General features: G+C 35.3%; 1 protein-coding gene across 1 annotated transcript in view; it reads right to left on the reverse strand.

Moving 5' to 3' along the window:
* Positions 1 to 7,238: 7,238 nt before the first annotated feature.
* The window catches only part of PPP1CB (protein phosphatase 1 catalytic subunit beta), an 82,660-nt gene continuing 62,101 nt past the window's right edge, over positions 7,239 to 27,797 (reverse strand). The window contains exons 5-8 of the mRNA XM_044663707.1: positions 25,157 to 25,228; positions 14,698 to 14,849; positions 10,529 to 10,663; positions 7,239 to 9,052 (exon numbers count right to left, since the gene is read on the reverse strand). Coding sequence (XP_044519642.1) covers positions 8,948 to 9,052; positions 10,529 to 10,663; positions 14,698 to 14,849; positions 25,157 to 25,228 — 464 coding nt within the window. The 3' untranslated portion in view covers positions 7,239 to 8,947. The remainder of the gene's footprint in view (positions 9,053 to 10,528; positions 10,664 to 14,697; positions 14,850 to 25,156; positions 25,229 to 27,797) is intronic.

A 27,797-nucleotide genomic window follows, 5' to 3' on the forward strand; every position in this document is an offset into this window, starting at 1 on the left:
GCTCGCAGCTCGCTCTCTGGAGACTCCGGGGCTGAGGTGATCTCTTGAGGCAACCAAACCCAGAGATGAGGGAGCTACCTGAGAGTGGCAGGAGGCCCAGGCTCGAGGTCTGTGGAACAAATGGAGAGCAGGATAAGCTCCTGGGGCGTCCGGCCTCAGCGGGAGCCGAGAGCAGTTACTTCACTCGACGGCAAACAGCTGCACACCACGGGACGCTCCGAACCTCCCGCCAACCCAGACCGCCAGGGCGCGAGGGAGCGCGAGGGAGCGCGAGCCCGGGCTCACGGTGACCAATCAGAAGAGAGCCCAAGAGGACTGGGCGGGGCGTCACGCGGCCCCTCGGGCCCAGAGCGAGGCCCGCCTCTCCCCGTTTCACGTGCTCATTCAGCCCTTGATCAGCGCCTTACACGAAGCGGGTTCAGGGACACTGCAAATGTTAGATTTAGCAAGAGGTGCCCAGGCCATAATTAATACTCCTCATTGGCATCATCCTGTCTCTCGGGGCCTATTTCTTTATCCGTACTAGGCCCCTTCCAGCTCTAAATCTACTGCAGAGCTCTCCTAACTAGGTACCTTCCACAGGGTACCAGTGGCATTGTCCTATCACAGCTGGAGAAGGCAGGGAATGGTTCAGTTCCAAAGGGCATGGCTTGTAATAAGCTCTTCATATAGGTTTATTGAATAAGAGAATACATGAATGAAAGTATGAAAAAGCATGCAGTTGGGTGTTACTCAATTAAGTGCTAATTACCAAATTGGATAATTGCCAAATATTGGCTTTGGGGTAGGTGCATCCCACTTATTATTTTTCTTCAGTAGAAACTTTTCTTTAGATCCAATTTAGAGGTGTGGAGATTTAGTGGCAAGAGCAGCATTAGCCTGAGAATCAAGAGACTGGAGAGTCAAAGGGTGGCTGGCTCTGCCACTAATGGTGTGATTTGGCCAAATTATTTTACAGTTCTCAGAAGAAAAAAAAAAGGGTGGGGGGGGTGGCGGGGAGTTGGACCTTATTTTAGTTGGACTAGATCCAAAGATTAGATTAAGAGCTAGAGCACACTGTGAAAGATATCTGGTCCAATGGCATCCTTTTGCAAATGAGGCAATAGGCCCAGAGTGATTCACAGTGACCCCTGTCCAAAGACTACACCACAGCCTCACTCCTATAGGCTTTCTCTTTTATTGGCCCCTAAAAGTCGGAGCAGGTCTGTTTTATTTCTTTCAATAGCATATAGCACTTGCTATTTTCATTGGATTCTATTTCATACCAAAAGGAAGGGCCATACTGGAGAAAATGCTTTTTAAATCATTTTGACAAACATTTCCTTAATTTCCAGCATAACTAGAGCCCTAGAGGCAGGAAAGTAAAAGGCCAGTTTTTTCTTGTATATGTGTTGTGTCTTCTTTCATGGGATGAAGAACATGGAAACACAGAGTGCATGACAGCACTGATTTAACCTGATTTAAATCAGACTTTTTACCAACTTGGAGAGGGGGAAAAGGGAGAGGAGGGTCAGATCTGAATCACAAAAGTGAGATAAAAATTGTTTCTATGTGTAACTGAAAAATTTTAAAAAAGAAAAAAAGAAAAAGGACTACCATGATCTTTTCTCTGAAGGAATTAATGTACTATTAAATGCAAGTGAGGAAGTACATTTTCAGGCACTGAGGATAATTTGCACGAACAAAAGGTTAGGATTTATCAGTTGGGAAGGAGCTTAGATTGTTCAGTCTAACTTGTACTGAACCATTACCACTCTAACAAGTGAGCAGTCTTCGATGAAGGGGAACCTCACAGAGAGGTCACATGTAATACAAAGATTAGGGAACAAAAGTAGTTTGGCAGGAATGTTGAGCAGCTAAGGGGAACAGTATGAGATAAGGCTCAAAAGACAAGTCTCAAGAGCCTGGAACCAGATTGTGAATGGCCTTGAATGCTATACAAAGGAATTTGTATGTAATCCTATAACAGGGAGGCCACTGAAAGTTTTTTGATCCTATCTAGCATAGTCACTTAACCCCCATTGCCTAGCCCTTACCTTGGTTGCTTAGCCCTCTTCTGCCTTGGAGTCAATACTGTGTATTGATGGAAGGTAAGGATTTTTAAAAAAAATTATCAGGATGGAAAGGGTTTGAACATGATCCTGGTGACATTCTGTGCCTACTGTCCAAGGAGCAGTTTAACTAAATATAGAAGTTCACTAAGAGCAAGTTGGCTATTAGATTAATTCTTTGGTCACAATGCTACATGAAACAAAAAACATATAATGACCTTGAGTCCTGTTCTTCTGTGGTGATGAGGGGAATAAAGGGGGCAAAGGTACTAATCACCCAGATTTTAGATCCTCTATAAAAACTAAATGTTAGTATTCCAAATGAGAAAAAGTTCTTGAGCTTTTAAAGAACTGATATAATACTAAAGGAACTTAACTATATCCATATAAACACTCCGAGTGTAAATGAAATCAGAGACATAGTCAGAGCAGCTCTAAATCACAGTGATATATTAGATTAAAACAGGTCTAAACTGAAAAGATTTCATGGAGATGGGACTTGAGCTAGGCCTGGAAAAGATTGGTAGACTTGGAAATGAAAAAGAAGACAATATATTAGGAAGGAAAACTAGCATAAACAGAAAAGTTAAATTTGATGTCCTCTGTGTTTTATCCTTTCACTCTTCCTTGAAAATCTTTTTTTTTTTTTTTTGAGACTGGGTCTTCATCTTGCCTCGTTGAAGTATAGTGACTACTCATGGCCAGACTCCATTGATGACTGGCTTGGAAGTATCTGAATATACAGTGTTAATATACAGTATTAAATCTAAAATAGAATGTAAGAGATTAAAAAAAAAAAAAGAGGATAATGTCCAAATTCTCCAGCCTGGCAATCCAGGTCTGTAGCACCAGCTGATTTTCTTCCCTCCCCACCTAAAACATACTTCCTCATGCATTCTACTTCCCTGCCATTTAAATTTTCATTATTTCTCCCATCTTAAAATCCCTTTCATTTCTCCCCCTATCTAAATTCTCATTTTCCAAATAACAGTTCAAGTTTTTAAACATTACTTTATTTCTCATAGTAAAGAATCATTCTAGGAATGTTGGCTCATCTCTAAAAAAAGGAAGGCCCCAGGGACAATGCTCTGGAACTCAGCTATGAACAAGTACTCAACCATAATGGCTTTTTTTGATAAACATCCTATCATAAAAGTTTTGTTTTCCATATTATAGTCCATTGTTCTAGTGATCTGAAATGTATTTATCTGGCACTTATATGTAGACTTGTATGGTTATTTAATGTATATGTATGTTTCCTCCAAACCCCTTCTTTTAACTTTTCTATTAAATCCACATAGGTGTGTTTTAAGTATTTGCTGTCTCAATTTGCTGTGACCAATCCAGGTTCTCTTTAGTTTACACATGGATTTTATAATAGACTACTTTCTAGGTTCTTAAGACTTGTCTTCCTCTAACACAGACTGCATATAATTACTATGTTGGTATCTTCATTCTTCCCAGTTATTTATGGTTGTTCTCCATTTACCTATCTAATGTAACCCAGACATCAGTTCCACATTACATTCTTGAGTTTCAATTTCTTGGCAAAATTCTATTACATTCCAGTCAGGCCAGTCTCTTGACTTTATTCCCATTCTTTGAATGCTATGATCATATCTGCCTTTTCAATTTTATTTGGTTCTTCTTTTCAACAAGAATCTAAATCATCCTTCCTTTCTCTTGAAGCTTTTACCCGACCATGACCTTTTCAGAATGTCCTTAACATTTACTTATAACATGCATTTTAGTAATTTTAGTACCAAGTACCACATTGGAACACTAGAGATGATATAATCCATTCCTCTTCTATTATATGTGTGTTAGCTAAGGTTCAGAGAGGTTAAATAACTCCCTCAAGGTAAGAGCTAACTACTGACAAGTCATACTTTGAGCCTGAGTTCAATGACTATAAATTCAATGAAATTCCCAATACACTACACTTTTGGTAATATGAATTCTGGATGACTTTGAATGCAAGGATCAGTTGAATTATTCCTATAGGAAATAGGAATCAACTAAGTTTTCCAGCAAAAAGTAAAAATCTGATTGCCATAAACAAGTTGAATTATCAGTGGAGCTAGAAATAAAGGATGATACAAGAAACAAATTAGAACATGGAAAAGTTTACACACCAGATTTATGGAAAAGGGAAGAATTTATAACCAAAGACATAAAAAACATTACAAAAAAACTAAAGGGATAATTTTTAATTACATCAAATTAATATAAACCAATGCAAACAAGATTAGAAGAATTATAGGTGTATTTCTTAACGTGGGATAAATATATTCCTAAAGAATATGAAAAACTTGTTAAGTAGTCATGGAGAATATGACAAATACGGAGAATATGACAACTATAATATCCTACTATAATATTTCCAAAGTAGTGGTACTAGAAGGAAAAAACCCTATGTCATCCCTCACTATATCATGGCTTCACTGTATCGTGGGTTAAAAAAAAAAATCTAATGCTGTATCACTGAGTTTTTGTTATATCACAGGATTTTGAGGATGAATGCCATGCTATACACCAGTGGTTCTCAAACTTTTGGGGCCTACTTCCCCCTTTCCAGAAAAAAATATTACTTAGCCCCCTGGAAATTAATTTTTTAAAAATTTTAATAGCAACTAATAGGAAAGATCAATGTACCTGTGGCTATCACTGCCTCCCCGGATCGCTGCAGCACCCACCAGGGGGTGTTGGTGCCCACTTTGGGAATCACTGCTATACACAATGGAAATGCAATATGCCATTATCACAAATTTGCCAACATTGGTTTGTACACAGCTCACTATTGGCTGATGGGATTAAAAGCCCTGTGTTCTGTATCCTAGACTCTAATTGACTCAGTGTTTAGTGTGGGAAAGGCTAATAAATGTGGAAAAGGTTTATAGGAGAGTGGGAAGGGTTTATAAAGCCTTAAAATATATGTAAATAATAAAATAAATATAATGCTGCTATTTCACAAATTTTTACCTCTTCCAAGGGGCCCTCTCGAACTTAACTCCCATGATAGGTGAGGGATCACTGTATACCAAATAAAGATTTATGAAAAGTTAATCCTTTTTATTTTATATACATACAGCATGATAAACTCTTGAATTTCCTTTCATATTGAATAGGATGTAGAGAAAGTTTACTGAAAATTAAGAGTACAGGAATCGACAAAGTTTAGATCCCTTGAATTAGAAAGGAGACACAGCTGAAGAAGTTACTGCACTAATTCAGTCATGAAATTATGAGGGCTTAAAGATGTGGTAGCAGAAAAGAAGATGGACAATAGAGATATTTTTAAGAAAATAAGAGGGCAAGAGTGGTACAAAGAATAGAAAGTCAGGCCTTGAGTCAGGTTGACCTGGGTTCAAATATGGCCTCAGATTCTCTCCCTAGCTGTGTGACCCTGGGCAAGTCACTTAAAATAACCTCAGTTGCCTAATCCATACTGCTCCTCTGCCTTCCAATTGATACTTAGTATTGATTCTAAAAAGGTAAAGGTTTTTAACAAAACTGACTGGATCTGATGATGATATATATGTAGAATTTAAAATAATGCAAAGATTTTTTTTTTAATTACAATCTATAATCCAGTTACAGTATCCATAAAATGAAGGTGGTTATGAGTCAGGATAGATTAGATAATTTGTAAAGGTCCTTTCACAACCTTGAATTTTATGATCCCATGAATCAAATAATACCAGAACTAAAATTTTATGTTTGTGATGAAAACTTCTAAGTATGTCTTTGCTGTTCTTTTAGATGACTGAAACCTGACCCTAGCAAAAGAAGGCAGGAGTAATGTTTAGTGTTAAGTACTTTTCATGAAATTAAGTCTTGTTACCTATAACAGCACTGGTTTTCATGGTTAACACAAAGAAAACATAATGGAAGATAAAACAGTGAAGTCAACACTTTTAACATAAAAAAAATTTTTTTTAAATAAAGACAAACTACCTATATATTCCAAAAATGTCATTGCTATGTTGCTGTCTCTTGGTAATATTTATTTAGGTAATACTGTTTATATTAACTACTAGTTTTGAAAATTATAATATTATTGTGAAACCGGGGGCAGCTGGGTAGCTCAGTGGATTGAGAGCCAGGCCTAGAGACAGGAGCTCCTAGGTTCAAATCCAGCCTCAGACACTTCCCAGCTGTGTGACCCTGGGCAAGTCACTTGACCCCCATTGCCTACCCTTACCAATCTTCCACCTATAAGTCAATATACAGAAGTTAAGGGTTTAAAATTAAAAAAAATAATAATTTTAAAATATTATTGTGAAACCTTTTATGTTGAATGCAAATCTATACAGTAATTTGGAATGATTGGAGTGGAGAGTGTGTGAATTAGGTACACCAGAATTATAGGACTTTTGTTATAATAAAAAAGGAAATTAAGTTTTATTACTTTCAGGTACATAGCAATATGTAACAGTGTTGCCAAGAAGATAAACATTTATAATGAACACATTATTTGTATGCAAATGATGTTGCTAAAGTGGTTAAGGGGTTAAAAAGTTTCTTAAGTAGGTTAGAACATTCCCTTCAAAATTGAGCTTATACCTCTCCTCCTAGTTTAGTTTATATGCTCTTCTAATTTATACTATAAAAATTTACATAATCAGTAGACTTCTCATAGATTGTGTATAAAGGCAAACCTCATTCCTATATGAATTATTAAAAAATTCCCAATTAATTAAATCTGAATTAGTTTTGAATGAATTATGCAGTTAACAGAAGATACAGGTTATTTCATCTCTTATGTTACTGAATTCTCCATTCTTTATTTATACTGACACCAAAAATAATAAATCTAAAATCCTCAGAGTCTATTTAATTTCAGCCCTGATTACTATTTGAATAACCTGACATTTAAAATCAAGTTAGACAAAGTGCTGCTATTAAATTTAACCCAATATACCAAGAATGAAGCAACAATAGTAGTATTTACATACTGTGTGTGTGTATATGTGTGTGTGTGTATATATATATATACACACACATACATACATACATACATATGTATTTATAGCAACGGGTATCAGATATAGATAGTCCATAAACATTTTTCTAAAGAGGCACTATGCCAGTATCCATCAAGTATATAATGACAAAATCCTTTGAAGGAAAGCGTGTTGTTTGAAGTTTCATTGGAAAGAAAAAAGACAAATAACTCAGGCAGGCTTCAAATCAATTAGACAACTTTTACTAAATGGAAAAAAAAAAAAACTACATTTGAAATATGCCTTTAAAACAAAATGGAATTAGAAAAGAGACATCTATTTTAAAGAACTTTTTCACTGTGTCAAAAATCAAATATCTCTTGCATTATATAACGTGCCAATTCAAATGTAAGTTACTAGAATCCTCAATTTAACATTTTCAAAGACGATATTAAAGAGTTTTACACCTATTGTAGCACATTCAGAATGGCATTATAAATCTGTTATCTTTCTTCAAGCTTACAAATTTGACAACGTTCAATAAAAACTTTTATAATTACATTCAGTAAAGAACTACAAATCTGTCTTGCATTTTTCACCTTACTAAGAACTTTAAGTGACTTTTTTTTTTTTACACCTTGCCATTTACTAATGTTAACCCTTAAAAAGGGGAGGGGGGAAAGAACAGTAAAAGAAATACAGCAATAAACTCTTGATCATGTACAGAAATTATTGCTACTATAGTATACTACAAAGCATAAGTCTATACAGTAATATTGTATGAACTTTGATCATGAAAATCCAGGAGGATAAAATCTTTAGTGATATAAGCCTTACAATTGCATACGACATCCACATGGCAATACTAGACAGTTAAGCACCCAATATCCATATAGTTGACAGTGTCCCACTGATCAGCATCCATTTTAAATACATCCCTTCTTTAGGAAAAAAATTTAAAAGAAAGTGTCAGCTTTCTGAGGCTTATCAAAAAAGGATCCTCACATTCTGGGGATCTACAAAAAAATGCTCTGATGCAGGTGAGGGTGTTACCTGAAAGCTAAGCATGCCAAAAGGTGTTTCGTGCTAATTAAATCTAAAGCCAAGGTACCACATAATCACATTACTAACTAATTGGGTAATACTATTGAGCCTTATCTTAAAGTTAAATGAAATGCTACTGCACAATATAGCATTAATAAGTTAAAATATTATAGTGTGCAAGTCCAAATCAGAGGCAATTTAAGTAAAAAGCAAAATGTTTTCTGTCAGCTGGTCATATTGCCCAGTCAAGTTGCTTAAGTTGCCAGATCAGACTTAAGGTTGCATGTTTTATTCACTTCACTGAATTATCCTTTTTAAAAAGTATAACGGGCTGCATATTTACTAAGTCAAACAGGTAAATAGCTCAATAAGCAAGGGAAAATAAGTCAGTGGCATTTTTAAAAGCCCCTCCCCACATTTCACTTCCAAAAAATCTAGGGAAAATGAAAACCATTTGCCATTATTCTAGCTTAAAAAAATCCAAAACAAAACACCCCCTCCCCCCAAACAAACCCAAAGTAATTAAACAATCAAGCAACACTAAAAACCACATTACACAAGTGGATCATCATGCTTTCATCTGGTTTAACTATCACATCTAGTTTTAACTGGGATGCTTTTCAACTTTAAAAACCATGATAAGTGCATATGGAACCTTAATGGGTATTTTTGAATCTGGATTTAACTTTGCTGGATATTAGAAGAGAGTATACTTATTACAATACAGTGTTGCACATCTTTCTACTAGGAAAAAAAAAGTGAAGATCCTTTACCCGTCTCTTTAAGTTAAATGTATGTGACATCATAAAGAGTGTCAAATGGCTGGATGGTTTTACAGTGCACACTTATATATTATGGAGTTTTGTCCTTGACAGATCTAATTGGTTCTCTACACAGATCCTTTCTTCACCTCTTCTTCGGGGGATTAGCTGTTCGAGGTGGAGTGACAGGACGTCCAGAATTCAGTCCACCATACTGATACTTGGCTTTCTTTTCAGATGGTTTTAGTATCTGTAGTAAAGAATTTATCAAGAAAGTATCATTTTTAAAAAATGAAATGTCAGATAATTCACTTTCATAATATAAGAATAAAGGTAAAATACTGTGATGAAAGAAATATTAAGTAATATTTTTGAACCCTATCTAAAGAAAATAGTTTCAAAAAGAAGAAATTAGCTAAGTTCCCTAAAATGTAATTTACTTTGTATATCTGGGGTTTTGTTTGACTAAGCAGACCTACCAGATCAAAATCACTGTGATTATCCATACTTTGATATTAACATGACTAATAAACAAATGATGCCGAATACTTAATTCCTAGCCTACTTATAATTTTAAGTTGTTCTAATAAACCAAGAGGCAGTGAGGTATGATGGCACAAATACTAGACTAGAAGGCTGAAGTTTCACTCTCTCTCTGATACTGGGTAAGTTAACTCAATCATTCCAGAACCACATTTCTTCAAGTATAAAAGATCAGACTTTGGCTACGATCCTATGATTGTATCATAAAACCTAGGTGAATGATTCAGGGGGAGGGGGGCGCGGCAAAAACTATAAAAATTTTTAGAGTTATGATTATCTCTATTCTCCCTTGGTGGTGAAGTTAAATTCCTAGTATTGATTTAAAAAATTTTAAGTTCCTAAATAATTTAAAGAGGATGAAAGTTATCATAGCACTATCATATGGGTCTGAATATAAGTTGGTATTTTTCTACCCCCAAACTCAGCAAGGGCAATGAAAATAACAATGGAAAATAGAAGTAATAAAAGAATTAAAAGGAAAAATTTCACACAAGATATTTTCAATGCATTTTTGTGAACTACTTTCTGGCATATACCTACATTGTTTTAGGTACATACTCTGTATCTAAATCAGTATCACAGGAAATAAATGCATGCATCTTTATTTAAGATAAGGAGATGTGGGTATATGTATAACTGCTGAACTAAAACTTAATATTTAATTGCTATTTAAAATCAAATGCAAACTTGTTCATTTTTGTTCATACTTTTACTTTGGTTTACTAGATATTTGACTTCTGAGCAAAAGGTGCTCCTATTTCTTTAAAATTTTTAAGAGTATTTATTAGGTTTGTATTTTTCATTTGTTCCTATCATTTTATAGTGAAATCTACAAGGGCTATATTCCTTCCTATATCATCCATAAGACTATAGGTTCCTTAAGGGCAAGAATAACAGTGGCCTCTTTAATCCTCAAAATGTCTTGCAGACAGCAGTCATTTAAAATGTTCACTGAACTAAAAGTATTCACTATATTTATTAACCTTTAATATAGGACAACTCTAAAGCAGGCAACACCTTACTAATGAAAACAACTATTAGTGACTTGGAAATTAATTCGAGTTATCACAGCACCCAGAATATTTTTATCACTCTTCTATCAGGGGAAAAAAGCCACAACTCTGCCCCCAACAAAGAGTATTCAGAAAAAACTATTACTAGTATATTAATGTTGATGCCATACCTGAAATGAACACATCAAAGTTTCATCCACACTCATCATTCCACCAGCATTATCGAACTCGCCACAATAATTTGGAGCTGAAAATAAGGTTACCAGCTGTCGCTTGGCAAAAAATTCATATCCATCTTCAACCACCTATCAAAATAAAACCAGCTAATTTATATTTAATTCCTAATTGTCAACATTAATATAGCATCACAATAACATAATTCACTGAGAAATGAATAATATTTTTAAAACTCAGAATGCACTGTGTAACTTTTGGGAGTGAAGAGAGAATATTCACACATTACATTGCTTTCTATAATCATTTTTGGACACTTCAAGTGTTAACCTTATCATCAGATATTTTAAGGGTAACCTTCTCTAGTCATACTCAGGTTCTCAATTCAATTATCTTCAATGACTGACTAGAACTATAAATCCAAACAATAGTTAAGGCTCTGTTCACCTTCTACCACATCTTGGAATCCAAATGGCTTTTTGTATTCTTAGTAGTTACTGCCTTCCCCTGAGAGCTGAAGTTACTTCTTATTAATTTTTATGAAGTTCCTGTTTCCCTCAGTAGAATATAAGCTCTTTAAGGGTAGGAAATATTTCATTTTTGTCCTTGTACCCTCTCTATCTAGCATAATGTCTTGCATATAAAATGCTTAATATATTTCTGCTGAATAAATGTTATCTAATCTATAGCTAACAAAAACAATGATTACCTTCTCAGCATATGCATTATGGTTTAGCCTCAGAAATCTCAATTCAAGGAAAGATGCTTACAAACAGGAGGTAATGAAAAAATTAAAGCTATAATTTCTGAAGGCTTTTAATCTTATTTTCAATTTCCCATTTGAATTGTACAACTACACATTGAGTCAACATTAATGTCAATGAGTCTTGGTTTAAATTGAGAAGTTCCCTTGAAAAGTTAGTAGAAAAATTATTTTCTGTAATGTTAATGATTTTCCCCAGTGACCTTTACATTATAATGTCTAGAAATCATTTAATTTCATTTATGATCTATCCTCAATAAAAGATTTGATACTAAACACAAGGGGCTTTAAATTCTTAGAAATAGAACCTATTTGCTTAATGATATACACATAAAGATTTTATACCAGGAAGAATCACTTTAAAATAATATTAAGTATTTAAATTATACTTTTTTCTGAAAGCAAAACATCCTTTTATAATGCAAATAATTACCATAGTACTTTTGGCCAGTTTCTGACAAGTACGGTAAGCTTCTAGAGTCAGATTATGAAAAATTTCAAAACCACATTTAAACACACAGTTTATACTTGATTCTGGAGGTAACTGGGACTCATTAGAGCTTACTGATAAGGAGTATGGAGAATGAAGTGGGGTGGAGTATAGACCTGAGGCAGGGAGACCAGTTAGGCAGCTATTCTGTATTAATCTAAGAAAGAGATGGTGAAGGTTTGAACAAGGGGGTAGCTATGTTACTATACAAATAGCATGTCTAGATAGTTTCTGCTTACCATAAGTGGATCTGTTCACAGACACCTCCCCCCACTCCCAACTTGGGGAGCTCAGAGTGGGTCCCACAACCACCCCTGAAAGGCTGAGTGGCTCCAGTATCATCCTGCAAGTCAGAGCAGCTGTAGGGCCTAGGAAAGGTTGTAAGCTTTTGTGCTACCCTCCCTCCCCCAACCCACCCAGCCAAGCAAGAGAGTTGCAATTTGCTAACTTGAACTTATGGAAAGTGAGAAATGTCTGTATATGAGAGATATCACAGAAGTAAAACTACTTGGAATTGAACTGGAAATGCGGGGTGAGTGAGAATAAAGAGTCAAGGACAGCACTGAGGGTTGCCAGCTGGGGTGGCTAGGAAAAAAGTGGGGCCTACAATAAACAAAGAAGTTCGGAAGGGAGGCGTAATAAAGGGGGAAAAAACTAGTTCTACTTCAGAAGTCATGAGTTTGAGATACTGATAGGATATGTAGTTTGAAATGTCCAAAACACAGATAAGAGATGTAGAACCATAGCCCAGAAGAGACTAGAGCTGGAGATACAGAACTGGAAATTATCAGCATAGATATGACTGTTGAAATGCTAGAAGCTAATGGGATTACCAAAATGGATATATAAAAAGAAATATGAGAGTCTAAGACAGAACTTTAGAGAACATTCACATTTAGAAGGCATGGCACAAAGATACAGCAAAGGAAAAGAAGCGCAATCAACAGAGGAAGAGAAAAGAAGGCAGTGTCACAAAAAAAACCAAAACTTGAGAGTATAGAGGAAGATATTAATCAATAGTGTCAAATGCAACTAAAAGGTCAAGATGGGTCAGAATAGAAAAAGATTATTTGATTGGGAATCAAAATATCACCTGAAACTTTGGAAGGCAGTTTCATTTGAATAATGAATTAGATACTAGACTGCAAAGGGTTTAAAGGAAGTGAGAGGGAAGGGACCAAAGGAAGCAAATATAGATGGTTTTCTCAAAGTGTTGAGCCAAGACACAGGGATGATAGAAATCAAAACCACGAAGTCATGAATCCTACAATAACAACAAATACAGCAGAAAATGGTATAATGTGACTGGATAATTTATAAGTTTATTATCCTGCTTAACAAAAGTAGAGGTAGCAGGTAAGATAAGCAAAAGTAAGTATGGGAAAGTAGGGAGGGAAATGGATCACACTAGTGGAAAAAAAAACCCTCAGTGTGAAGAAACAGTGGCAACTGATATGTATATATTTGATTGATATGCATACTTTATAAAGTTGTTAATCACTCTTGGCAATGACAGTAATTATACATGCACTAAATATATTTGTAGTTTAAATGGCAAAATTGCCAAGAAATTGTTCTGACAAAATAAAGACACCTCTATACTTTAAAATACATACTACAAATACCTAAAAAAGATCTGAAAAGACTATTCAAAATGCCTTTAATTTTACTTTGTAATTTGACCCCAGGCAGCTTAAAATTTGATGTTATAAACTGGTTCCTAACATTCAAATAAGAAATCATTCTTCATAAAAAGTGAAGACAGGTAAATTTTACATTTAAAAAACTGTTGTTGGGAGACGGGACAAATATCACTCTATAATGATCAATAAGCATTATTAAGCATCTACTATATTCTAGACATTGTACTAAACAGTGGGAATACAAAAGCAAAATTAGTCCCAGCCAGAAAAAATTTACATTCTAACAGAGTAGACATGTATACATCTAACATATTTAAAAAACAAACAAACAAACAAAAAAAACAGAAGGCAATGAAGGAGAGATAATAAAAGGGTATTAGAAGGATGGGATGCAAAAGGCTTTGTTTGAACTAAGTTTTGAAAATAACAATGAATTCTAAAAAGTGGGAAGAGACTATATTCCTGGCACAAAAGACAAATAGTGCAAAGGCTTTAATTTAAAAATGTTTCCAGAGATATGTGTAATAAGCCAACATCAGTTGAAGCTTTACCATACAGTGTTCTCATGTAATTATTTGAAAATATGTTCTTGAACTAAAAAAGAAAATAAGTGACCAAGACAAAGCATGGTTAAATATAGCCTACAAGTTTTCAAAAAATTATATAAGAAAACAAACTAGAGACAAATTAGAAATCTATTTTTTTAACACTTACTACCTTCTGTCTTGGAACCAATATTGTGTATTGGTTCTAAGGCAGAAGAGCAGTAAGGGCTAGGCAATGAGGGTTAAATGACTTGCTTAGGGTCACAAATCTAAGAAGTGCCTAAGGACAGATTTGAACCCAGGACTTCCCATCTCTGGGCAGCTCTCAATCCACTGAGCCACCTAGCTGCCCCTAGAAATCCTTAAAAGGTCTGAGGTTCACGAATGGGATTGTAATTCCTTGAGAGGCAGGGATCTTTACTTCTGTCTTTATACACAGTGTGGCACCATTAAGTAGGCACTTAATAATAATTCAGTAGTAGATGTTAATTATATAAAGCAGGGGTCAGGTTTTGCCTAAGGCCTGTTGCCTATTTCTGTAAGGCAAAAAGCCAAGAATGATTTTTACATGGCAGGAAATGTTTTGTTTTTCTATTTGTATTTCCAACAATTAGTTTAATACTTTGCAGTCCCTTAATAAAATTCTTGTTAAATTAAATATTTCCAAAGATTAGAAGCATCTCTCATTAAGTCCATTTATCAAAACAAGTTTTAGATTTCATACCTGATGAGCTCGACAAATCAAGTCCAAGTCATGGCGATTCAGAAATTTACTGACCACATCGGCCCCAAAAGTGAAAGAAACACCACGATCATTTTCTCCCCAGCCTTGTACATCCTTATCTGGGTCAGACCATAGCAAATCACAAAGTAAACCTTGAAGAAAATTGCAGTAGTAAATAAAGTTACTATAAATATGATACAGAAGTTCTCTAAACCCTTCCTTAGTCTCAACCTTTAAATCATTTACCTTCAGTAATTCTTCACAGCTTATGGAATCAAATTTAAACACCCGACACTAACATTCAATGCTATCCATTACCTGGGTCCAATCTGCCCCCTGTTCAGCCTGATCTCTTATAGCTCCCCTTCAAATATATTATGTTGCATTAAAGTTAGAATACTTTGTCCCAGTTCTCCTATTAAAAGTTTTCCTATCACCATCCTACCATTAACTCCCATTTATTGAAGTACGTGCCTATCTCAAACAATTGTATTCTCCCTAACCTCACTAAACTGTAAGCTCCTTGAGGGAGCTTAAAAAAAAAAATGAAAGCTCCTTTCACCTTTATATTGAACCCAGCACATACCAGGCATTTATTTTTAACTTTTTAAGTCAACATCTCAACAATCTAAGTATAAACACTCAGATTCTTGAACACATATACTTTGTTTCCACCAACTCATTAAAACCATAAAGACTTTATTGGTAAAGTCTATGACAATAGTGTGGAAAGCAATGTGGCCTAGGGCAAAAATGCTGAATTTATAGTGGTAAGAACCTTACTTAATGTATGTCTTAACTCTGAGGAATTTCTTTAACATATATGAACAATTGTCCTACTCTAGAAATTAGAGGTAACATTGCTTAGAATACCAAACTCACAGAAGGTGCATTTTAAGTTATGAATTATTATATGTTAGCTCAGTGGTTCCCAAACTTTTTTGGCCTACTGCCCCCTTTCCAGAAAAAATATTACTTAGCCCCTTGGAAATTAATTTTTTAAAAATTTTAATAGCAATTAATAGGAAAGATAAATGTACCTGTGGCCATCACCACACCCCTGGATCACTGCAGCACCCACCAGGGGGCGGTAGCGCCCACTTTGGGAATCACTGTGTTAGCTGTTGTTCTTAATAAGGTCCTAGTATATAAGGATATATTTACTATTATTTATGGACACAGTGAAGAAGAACTACCTAACATTATAGTGGATGATATTCCCATTTAACAGGTCCTAAACATGGCAATCCCAAGGTAAAAGATACTCTGATGGATCTATGATATCAATGCTATGGGCATATATATCTAAAAGTGCAAATTAAAACCTATTTAGTAGAATTTTTGTCCACGTTCTTTTGTAAATCTTCCAAACGGGGTGGGAAGCTACTTAAGGTACTAGAGGTTTATTCCATTTTTCTTGACATTGAATGGATATCAGTGGAGTAGAGTGTATGTCTCTCTAGACATATACTTCTCGCATAACATCTTTCAAGCTGCTCTTTATGTGCAAGTCTTTGTTGGTAACTTATTTCAGCCTACCTAGGACCCCCATGTCCCTCTTCACTGCCTTTTGGGTGAAATGAGGTTTTATTTCTTAGGACAGTGATGGGCAAAACTACAGGCCAGATGCAGGCCCCCTGAAATGTTCTATCTTGCCACTGGACATTATTCCTAATCTGACGAATAAAATGAGGATACAATACAATGAAACTTAGAAAGAGTTGCCTTAAAAAAAGACGGACAGATGAGCATTTCCTTTCCTTTGGCCCCCTCTTTAAAAAGTTTGCCCATCACTGTCTTAGGAGTCATTTAGCATCCCTGATATTTTAAAATAATGGATTTTTAAGGAAGAAGTTTAGAGGTTTTTGAAATTATTCAAGTTCTCAAATTCTATCCAATTCACTCTTTCCATCTTGTAGAATTCTTTCTGGCTCAGTTCTAACTGATCAAAGAACCTGGCTCATGACTCATTTGTATTATACTGGTAGACAAACTATTAAGAGTGTACATGAGTTTCCATTAGCATAGTCTGAAATATGCGTATCCCTTATTCACATTATCCTTTGAGGCCAAATTCCCCAGTTACTATGGATCTCATTTAGGATGTTCTGCAATATGACCTAGCAAGGTCCTAACAAGATGGTTGAACAAAAAGTTAACAATTTTGCTACACAATTCAGGGAATTCTATGATTTTAACATATATGCTTTGTTTAAGAACTTTAATGCCACATTTTTCTCTACAAAATCAATTTTTTTAAAGTCACACAAGGGTGGGATTTTACATTGTCTGTGCTTTATAAGCAATTATGTCAAAATGTGATGTGTTTTTAATATGTTTGCAAAATGCTGCCTGTATAATTCTCCTACTTTCATCAAGGTTACCCTTAATTAACTATGTAGATTTGTTTCATTAAGATTTTAAAGAGTAAGGAAAAGAAGTTGATATTTTTCTCGTCTTTTTTTTTTTTGGTAATAAAAAATATTCTCCCTGTTTTAGCTATCTTAAGAATGGAATTGATTTCCTCAATACCCTCAAATTCTATCTTCAACAGAGAAGTCTTCTGAGCATGGTTCAGCTGCTCTTTCTGTCCTTTCTCCACCATGTCTACTTTCTAATGTAGATCATTCATTGAAAATAAGGACTCTACTGTCAATGATGAGAATAATTTATTAAAAGAATTCTTCCATTTCCTTGTTGCCCTTCAAGTTTCATCACTAACTATGCTTAATATGATTCTTCATACTTCAACATACTTTCCATAAATTTGATTTTGTGAAGGATACAGGGAGAAAAAAGGATGAGCAAAGAGGATATTCAAGGGGAAAAAAGGCATGCACTAGAAAGACAACTGATGTAAAAGAGAAAGGCTATTTGTTCGAATCACATGGGATAAAATTCTTTCACTTCTCCACTTTTAGTTTCTAAGGCTTAAAAAAAAAAAACAAACCTTCCTTCTGTCTCAGTATCAATTTTAAGACAGAAGAGAGGTTAAGAGTGAGCTAGACAATCAGGATTATGTAACTTGCCCAGGGTCACACAGGAAGGAAATATCTGAAGCCAGATACAAAGCTAGACGGCAGATAACTTAAAGCACTGAAGAGAGTCAGAATCCAAAAATATCCAATGCAATAGAATAATGGGACAAATCTAATGAAAGGGAAAATAAAGTCTTTCATGTGAATTTAAAAAAACAACAACAACAAACACTTCACAAGTATAATATAGTATCAGACATCTGTATGAACAAGATCTAGAAGGCTTCATGGAACCCAGAAAACTAACAATACCTTACGGTGCATTAGGAATGGTGTTAGCATATTTGCTCTGGCCACACCACATCTGATAACATTCAGTTTTGGATGAAACATTTTAGAAAGAAAATTGACAAGAATGAAGGGCTACAGAAGAATATGAAAATGCTAAAAGTCAACCATGTCTTTTGAACATGAAACTGAAGGGAATTGGGGACGTTTTGCCAAATGACATGGGTGGAGGCTGAGGTAGGAAGAAGAAATGATAGCTATCTTCAGTTTTTAAAGAGCTATTAAGGGGGCAGCTGGGTAGCTCAGTGGATTAAGAGCCAGGCCTAGAGATGGGAGGTCCTAGGTTTAAATCTGGCCTCAGATACTTCCTAGCTGTGTGGCAAGCCACTTGACGCCCATTGCCTACCCTTACCACTCTTCTGCCTTGGAGCCAATACACAGTATTGACTCCAAGACGGAAGGTATGGGTTTGAAAAAAAAAATTAAATGAAAAGATTAGCCTCGTCCTATATAGCCCCAAAGGGAAATAGGGAAAATGGATGAAAATAGCAGAGAAATAAATTTCAGTGTGATTTAAGAAACACTTCTGAACAATGAGAACAATTCCAAAGTGAAATCGTCTGCCTTGAAAAGTAGTGGCTTTTCTCCACTGGATCACTTATGGATGTTGTACAAGGGTTTTGTGTACAACCACACACTCGACTAGATGGCCCCTAACGTCCTTTTCCAACTTTGAGACTGCATGTTCATCTTTATGAAAGTGTCTAAATCTAAATGAATAGAACACAAGAAAGCTCATAGGCAGACAAGCAGGAAAATGTTGGAACTACCATATTAAATTTGTATATATTTTAAAAATCTGTACATACCGAGAGCAATAGTTTCATATGTAGTCTTTTTTTTCCTGTTCTTTGTATAAGGAAATGATCGTGTTTGTTGATGCTTGGCAAATTCATAATCATAAAAAAACGGGGGGGGGGGGGGAGCAGTTTAACATACTTTGGGTATAGGCCTGTTGGTGGACACTGTCTGCTGTGCAAGGATTAGTCTACTTAACTCTGGAGAGGTTTATCACCAGACTGTTCACAGAACAATGAATTTTTTTTCCCCAGAGAGCAACTCTTGAAGATACTCTGCAAAGTTGTAGAAAAGATATATTTATGTTGTTAAAGGAAGTATCTATGTTGAAGAAATCAGGCCATATCAAAACTTTTTAGCCAGTAGAAAACCTAAAACTACACTGAATTATAGAATTCAATATATGTCTACACATCTTGACAATGAAGAGTTTTATCTGGTCCTTATAATATTAATGAAAACTTCTGTAATAATCAAAGAAAGTGAGATGTCAGATGTCAAGAATTTTAAGGTACTTAACAAATCCTTCATGTTTATATTTAGTTTCATACTTGAATATTAAGATCCAAAAATCAAATTGAAAGCAATACTATTTTAGACATGAATTATATACATAAAGCTTAAGTATAAAATAACTGTAATGAAACCTAGTAGAATCCAATGAGAGGTAGTAAAAAGAGCTGACTGTGAAACAGGAACACCTCAAATCAAATCTAGTTATCTGACAAATCCTAGCTGCCTGGCCCTGGGGTAATAAATTGCTTCCTTTACTTCTTTGTTCCCCAGGCACTCTTTTAAGAGTTTAAGAACAGCATTTATAAAGGAATTTTCCACACTAATAGTTCCATACAACAATGAAATAAACAAATTTTTTCTATATGCACATGCATGTTAAGTATAATTAGAGGCAGTTCACATAAAGTTTCCAAAAAAAGGCAATTTGACAGATGGTATGCTTCCATGTATTAAGTTAAAACATCAAAAGACTGTGGACTTCTGTAAAGTTTAGTTACTGCTCAATCCTTTTATGTTACTCCTGGCTTCCTTTAAAACTCATATCAAATCCTACCTTCTGAAGAAAGTCTTTTCTGGTCCCCAACCTACTGCTAAAGTTTTCCCTTTCAGATTACTCTATACACTTTTACACATCTTGTTATTTGTGCTGTCCCCATTAGAACATATGATCCTTTAAGGTAGGAGCTGATTTTTTTTGCCATTCTTTATTATCATTTAGCACAATGCCTGTCAAAGAGTAAGTGCTTACATCACTACTCCCAACCAGATTCTTTACTGCAAATGCATCAAACTTTTTCTTTTAAGTACACAATCAATACACTTATACAACTCCTTATTAACAGAAAGTGAAGTCCTTCACTTCACCGAGATATAAATCATCCAAGAAGAATTTCTCAATTGCCAACCTCTTCTACTACTCAATTTTTATTTTTTGCCTTATCTCCTACTTTCATTCTCTATTTGATCAAAAATTATTTAAAAAACCCCTACTCTGACAAGGAGTCAAATCTAAATCCATGCCATTTTTTCTCACTTCCTCCAAGAATATTTTGCCCATCTTATGCTGCAGCTAACATAATTTCCCACCAGCCTACAAACATACACATGCATTCTTTTTTTTTTAATTATATTTTTATTTTGGATATTTTCCCAGTTACATGTTTCATATTCTTTCCCTCTCCCCAAGCCCCCCCAAGCTGACACACAATTCCACTGGGTTTTACATGTATCATTGATTAAGACCTAATTCCATATTATTGATAGTTGGCCAAGAGTTATCTTTTAGTGTCTTCATCCCCAATAATATTCCCATCAGCCCATGTGATCAAGCAATTGTTTTTCTTCTGCATACACAAGCATTCTTGATCTTAACAAAAACAAAAACCTATCTTCCTTTGATTCTTCCAAGAACTAGGTCTAGCTAACTGTTTCATTTCCTTCATGTCTCTCATTCTGAACCTTCTAAGAAAAAAAGGTGACTTTATCTGAGCTCCTGGTCAGCAGCCTTGGCTGAAGAAGCCTCGCCAGAAGCGACTCACAGAATATGCAAAACTGAAAAAAACTGTAATGTAGAACCTAAACTAGTCACATGGTCAAAATCAAGTAAGAGGGGAAAAACATGTTCCAAAGTCTGTAACATGTGAAAAATGAACAAGAACAAAGTGTTTCTGAATGTTTCCCCTAATGGAAAGCTAGCAAAAGAAAACTACTGTACAGTGTCCCTCTGAAAACAAAGACTTCAAGGCTAAATTATTGTATCTCAACTTTCCATGAAGATTCTTAGAGTCAACTTCTGAGGCTAGAGAAAAGTAATCTCATTTTATGAACAAAAGGTATGAATAATAAAAACATCTGGATTTGAGGACAGTTTGATATTAGAAAGAATATGCTTTCTAAGAAACAAGGTGAAATTTAAAGACAGAAATGTCACAAATTATTCTAAAAGATACTCTCACTTTTATAGGCAATTCCTTTTGTGACCACTCCTCAAGGCCAAACTGGAAGATTAAAGCTCTAATAAATATACAAACCTGCCTAGCTCAAGAAATAGCTCCAGGTAGATTATGAAATCGGCTAGAAAAGGTTGGCACGAGATGGCAAAGGAAGACTTTTACTAATCAAAAAAGATTATTTTGGGGGAAGTCATCTTTATTTAAGGACAGTGAACCTCTTTTGTACCTATTTTCCAAATCTGCATTTTATTAAAAAAAAAAATTTGATTGTTGATATGACTGCTCTTCTCTAGTGACTACACATACTAGAAATCTGCAGGTTTGAAGCTACAGATACACCTTTTAAAAAAGCCCCTTACCTTCTGTATTAGAATCAGTACTGTGTATTCGTTTGAACCCAGGACCTTCTAAACCTGGCTCTCAATCCACTAAGCATTTTATAAGATTTGGCTTGGAAAAAAAAAAAACAATGCTAATTTGCTACTGGGCTCTTCTTCATGCTACCACTAAAATTCTTTGGTATTTTGAGAATATGCTTTTCCTTGTTCTTGCATTAAATATTGTTTCTCAATGTATATATTAAGGGAAACATAAGACTACAGTAGTTGAGCTGTTCTTTTTCAATGCCAGAAAACTGCAATAAAGGGGGCCAAAGGTTAGACTATAATTATTTAGTTGGAAGGTTTTAAGTTCTGTCATAAAAATCCCATTTTTATGCAGCACCTAGAGAGAAATTTGGGTCTAGTTTGCCCAGGATATAATATCTAGTGAGGACCACTATTTCTCACTTCTGTACTGCCTCACTCTTCTCTATTCCCCATAAGTTATAGTTCTAGAATGATAATAAAATCAATGCTTCCATTGTGACTTGAAAGGGCATGTACATCAACTCCCTAAACTCCCAATTACTATCTGGTAATTTTTTAAACAAAAGCATCCGTTCTTGGCTACTACTCTCTTTTATGTTTACAATAGATTGCCCCTATTAGAAGTATACTCCTTCAAAGCAGGGATTAATCTTTCTTTCTGTATTTTTATCCTTATATTTAGCACAGTATTTGGCACATAGTAAATGCTTACTATATGTTCATTCATTCATTCATTCACATGGATGAATTTTTAGTTCTTTTTTGGCTTTTGGATATTGATTTTATTTAAAATGAGCACTAAAGACATTATACTTTTATGCTGTCACAATAACTGAGTAATGAAGGAACATGCATGTGCTCTTTATAAATCACAGTACTGTTTTTATGTCTGGGGGATTCAAAAGCAAATTGATTTTTAAAAAATATTCCCCCCCCAAAAAATTCGTCCTTACTTTCCTTACTATCTGACTTCTGCTACCAACATGAAACTGAAATTGCTCTCTAAGAGATTTCCTGTGACCTCTTAATTGTTATATACAATAATCTTTTTAGTTATTCTCATCAACCAATTTCTAGCATCCCAAACTTTGATAAACTGTTTAAATTTTATTGTCATGTAAAACACACTTCCACATTGGTCATTGTTGTAAGAGCAAAGTCATACATAACCAAAAGCCCCAGATAAACCATAAATACACTGATGTGAAAGATGACTCCAACAGTTCTTTCTCTGGAGGTGGATAGCATTTCCTATCATGCATCTTTCAGGATAGTCCCAGATCAATGAACTGCTGAGAATAGTCAAGTTTTCACAGACAATCATCATCCAATATTGTTGTTATTACATATAATGTCCTCTCAGTTCTGTTTATTTTGCTCTGCAGATCTTTCTAGCTTTTCCTGAAATCTAGCCCTCCCTTTATGAATATTCTTTTCTCTTATGGTTTTACTCACCACTCTTCCTGTTTTTCGAACTTTTGTCTCATCTTCCCTCACTAGTGCCTTCTGAATCTTTTAAGAAGGCAATCTTCAAGATTTCATCCTTAAATGTCTATTTTTTTTAAACCCTTTTAGTCTTAGATTTCATATTAAGGATTCCATGGCAGAAGAGCAGTAAAGGTTAGGCAACTGGAGCTAACTGACATGCACAAGGCCATACAGCTAGGAAGTATATACAGCCAAATTTGAACCCAGGACTTCTAGTCTCCAGGCCTGGCTCTCTATTCACTGAGCCACCTAGCTGCCTCACTATCTTCTTTACATTCTCCTCTCTGGCAATATAATTTACTTCTATGGCTTCTTGATCTCTGCAGGTGACTACCAGATCTTTTAACATTAGCTTTGACCTCTTTTTTGAGTCCCAGAACACTATCTCTGATTGTCCACATGACATTGCCCCTTCGGATGTTCCACCTATCTAAAACACAAACTAGTTTATGATCATAGCCAGTGCTTCCTCCTAAATTCACTATTTCCATCAGTTGCAGTACCACTCACCCCATAGTCAGCTGACTTGCCACCTTTCCTTCCAATTCACTAAAAGTTATTGTTCTACAGATGGCTAAAGCTTCTTTTATGTGCATTTATTGAAATGTTTCAAAAGAAGTTTCTTTGTTATACTTATGCTGGTATAAGAGGGTGGATAGCCTTGGAAGAGCCAATGCAACAACTTTAGAAGGATCCTCAGGGATCACATAGCTATCTTTCAATAATCAAATGATACAAACTTGTTAGATTGTTATGCTCCTTTCACAAAGGCTCACTTTAATATACTTGCCTTTCCCTTTACTATAACATGATATTTTTGAAGGAGTTACTGCATTACAGTTACTCTTTGAATTTTATCATTGTTATTATGCTATGATAATCTTAATTCATTTTTTTTCCATTATATTTATATCTTGTGTTTATACCTGTAAATACCTACCACAGTTCTGGGCACAGGAGAAGTGTTCAAGAAATCTTTGACAATGGTTTTAGAGCTAAAAAGGACTTCAGAGACTTATTAAAGTTCAACTCCCATACTTTACAGATAAGAAAGTGGAGACCCAGAGAGGCTGACCTACATGGTCAATGAAATTCTTTTCTCTCATACTCCAATGTTAAGTCCAGTTTGATACAATTCAAGATTAGTCTATTCTTATCAGAAAAAGGCATTTTTTTCACATTACAGTTTGCTCAATTAAGTAATTTGCTTAATTAAGTAGCAGTAATCTGCTACTCCATTTCCTTTTAGCCGGTAGGCAATGTGTAGCCCAGCAAAGTTCTGTGAAACTGGAAGCATGAAACAAGACAGTGCGCTTTGCACTGTTATAAAGATGATGCTATTCATAGGTAGAGTTGAATAAGCACAGTTTATCTGGAAAACTTTCCATACCCGCAAGTTAGGCCTTACTAATATGACTCTCTGCTAATTGGTTGATTATACATATTCATATTCACGTAAAGACTGAATGAATGCTACAAATCAATGCCGAGGTTTTAAATGAGTAAACCACTACCTTCAATACTATCATAATGAAAACTACTTGTTCAGGACAAAATACAGTGATGATCATGTACAAAATTCAACTATCACACTTTGCCATCCAAATAGATTCTGTTTACTTTGGTTCTGACCTGCTACAGCTCCTCAAAAGTTATTTTGTTACCTCACTTAATGCTATTTGGTTATATCAAATCTTAACAAAACAAAACTGGCTAATTCTTGGGAAAGGTATCATCAAGGTAGCAGACTAAAGGCAAAAGATTAAGAAGGAACTACTGAAAAAATTTTAAGAAAATGACATTAATATTAGGTAAGATATACATTTACATGTACACATTTTTAAAAACTGTTCTGAAAAAGTACTGAAGATAGAAGCTCGTTTGTACAAAAATAACCAATGTCAGGAAGAAAAGTCAAATGTGAAGGTATGATTCAGAAGCATATGTTAATTGAGGAAGAATTAGAGATCCAACTGAACAGCATTTTAGCCAAATTTTTGGCATAATATACCTGTATCAGGGACATCTGTTGGTCTCATAATTCTCCGAATCTGCTCCATTGATTGAAGATCTGGTGAAAGTCCTAATGACAAAGCAAGAGAAAATACATGCAGTATAAGTATTTAGCATTCAATTCAATAAAAAGTATCTCAGAAATTAATTATATTTCGAATTAAAATTATTTTTTAAATTTTTTTTTTATTTTAAACCCTTAACTTCTGTGTATTGACTTATAGGTGGAAGATTGGTAAGGGTAGGCAATGGGGGTCAAGTGACTTGCCCAGGGTCACACAGCTGGGAAGTGTCTGAGGCCGGATTTGAACCTAGGACCTCCCGTCTCTAGGCCTGGCTCTCAATCCACTGAGCTACCCAGCTGCCCCCAAAATTATTTTAAAATAATCATTTCAGAGCTGAGAGCATACATGAAGTTTCAAGATTAAAAATACAGTAACTTTATTTTATTTTCAAAAAGGTATTTTTAAACTAAAACCTACCTATTATCAAGAAATGTACATTAAATTTAAAGGAAAAAAAACAAAAATGTGTGACTTCAATGAACTTATATAGTCTATACACACATGCAATAAACCTCTGCTTCTATCAATAATTATTTAAGTATATATTCACACAAAAGCTAGATCCACAAAAGAAAAACAACACAACCGTATAATTCATAAAGCCACAAATATTTGAGAATACATATTTTTAATAGCTTGATGTATTACTATATTCTACACAGTTCTTGTTCCTTTAATATCTCACAGCAATTAAAAAATAATTAAAAAAACCAAACCCGTACCTTCTAAAAATCAATATTGTATATTGGTTCCAAGGTAGAAGAGAAGGGCTGAGTAATAGGAATAAAGTGACTTGCCCAAGGTCACACAAATAGAAAGTGCCTGAGATTATATTTGAACCTAGGACCTCCCTTCAATGCAGCTTTGTAGGTAAAATAGAAAAAAAAATCTAGCAGTGTGACACAGAGCTCTACGTCTAGTTACTCCATCTTCAAGCATGGTCTTAATAAGAGGGACACCAGAAGCTGCTCCATTTTTAAAAGTCTACACAAAAGAAAATTCCATAACTTGATTCAGTAAGGCATTCAAAGATTCCTCTTCAGTGTCCAAAAACCCCCTCTTTTCCTCCAACCATGTTCATAGCATGCTTCTGTACACCAGACTTCATTTATTGCTCTGGGGTTCTGGGCTTCTGAAAAAAACCCGATACTCCAGAATCCTTACCATTCTTGCTCTGGGAACAGTAATCCAGACACTACTATTCCTAAGAATATGTCATATGAATGCTTTAAATCCATTCACTATCCCTGCAACTTCCTTCTCCAGAACTTGAAAAGAGTTTACATTAAAAATAGAAATCCAGATAGTATTCTGTTTTTAAAAGTTCACCAAATTGTTGCATTTTAGTCAAGCCTGTGATTTAAGGGAATTGGATTTGGAGCCTGAGGTCCCAAGTTCAAATGTTAGCGTCAATGTCTTATCTGTTTGACTTTTTTTTTTTTTCCCCTTTAACACAAGTTATGTTATATAGGTATAGTAAAGCATTGGACTTTGGAGTCAGGAAGACCTGAGTTCAAATCATGCCTTAGATACTTACTACATGAGTAACCCTGGGCAACTCACTTAATCACTTTCAATCTCAGTTTCTGTGAAATGAAGATAATAGCAGCATATACTTCTCAGGAGTGTTGTGAAAATCAAATGAGTCAACATATGTAAATGCTGTATAAATCTTTTTTTTTTAACATTTATTAATAATCATTTTTAACATGGTTACATGATTCATGCTCCTACTTTCCCCTTCTCCCCCCGCTCTCCCCCCACCCATGGCCGACGCACATTTCCACTGGTTTTGTCATGTGTCCTTGATCAAGACCTATTTCCAAATTGTTGGTGGTTGCATTGGTGTGGTAGTTTCAAGTCCACATCCCCAATCATGTCTACCCTGACCCATGCGTTCAAGCAGTTGCTTTTCTTATATGTTTCTTCTCCTGCAGTCCTTCCTCTGAATGTGGGTAGCATCTTTACCATAAATCCCTCAGAATTGTCCTGGGTCACTGTATTGCTGCTGGAACAGAAGTCCATTAAATTCGATTTTACCACAGTATGTCAGTCTCTGTGTACAATGTTCTTCTGGCTCTGCTCCTTTCGCTCTGCATCTGTTCCTGGAGGTCTCTCCAGTTCGCCTGGAACTCCTCCAGTTTATTATTCCTTTTAGCACAATAGTATTCCATCACCCGCATATACCACACTTTGTTCAGCCATTCCCCAATTGAAGGACATCCCCTCCTTTTCCAATTTGTTGCCACCACAAAAAGCGCAGCTATGAATATTTTCGTACAAGTCTGTTTATCTATGATCTCTTTGGGGTACAAACCCAGCAATGGTATGGCTGGATCAAAGGGCAGGCAGTCTTTTATAGCCCTTTGAGCATGATTTCAAATTGCCAGCCAGAATGGCTGGATCAGTTCACAGCTCCACCAGCAATGCATTAATGTCCCAATTTTGCCACATCCTCTCCAACATTCATTACTCTCCCCTTCTTTCATTTTAGCCAATCTGCTAGGTGTGAGGTGATACCTCAGAGTTGTTTTGATTTGCGTTTCTCTAATTATTAGAGATTTGGAACACTTT

This window comes from Gracilinanus agilis, chromosome 2, assembly GCF_016433145.1.
Source record: "Gracilinanus agilis isolate LMUSP501 chromosome 2, AgileGrace, whole genome shotgun sequence".
Lineage (NCBI taxonomy): Eukaryota > Metazoa > Chordata > Mammalia > Didelphimorphia > Didelphidae > Gracilinanus > Gracilinanus agilis.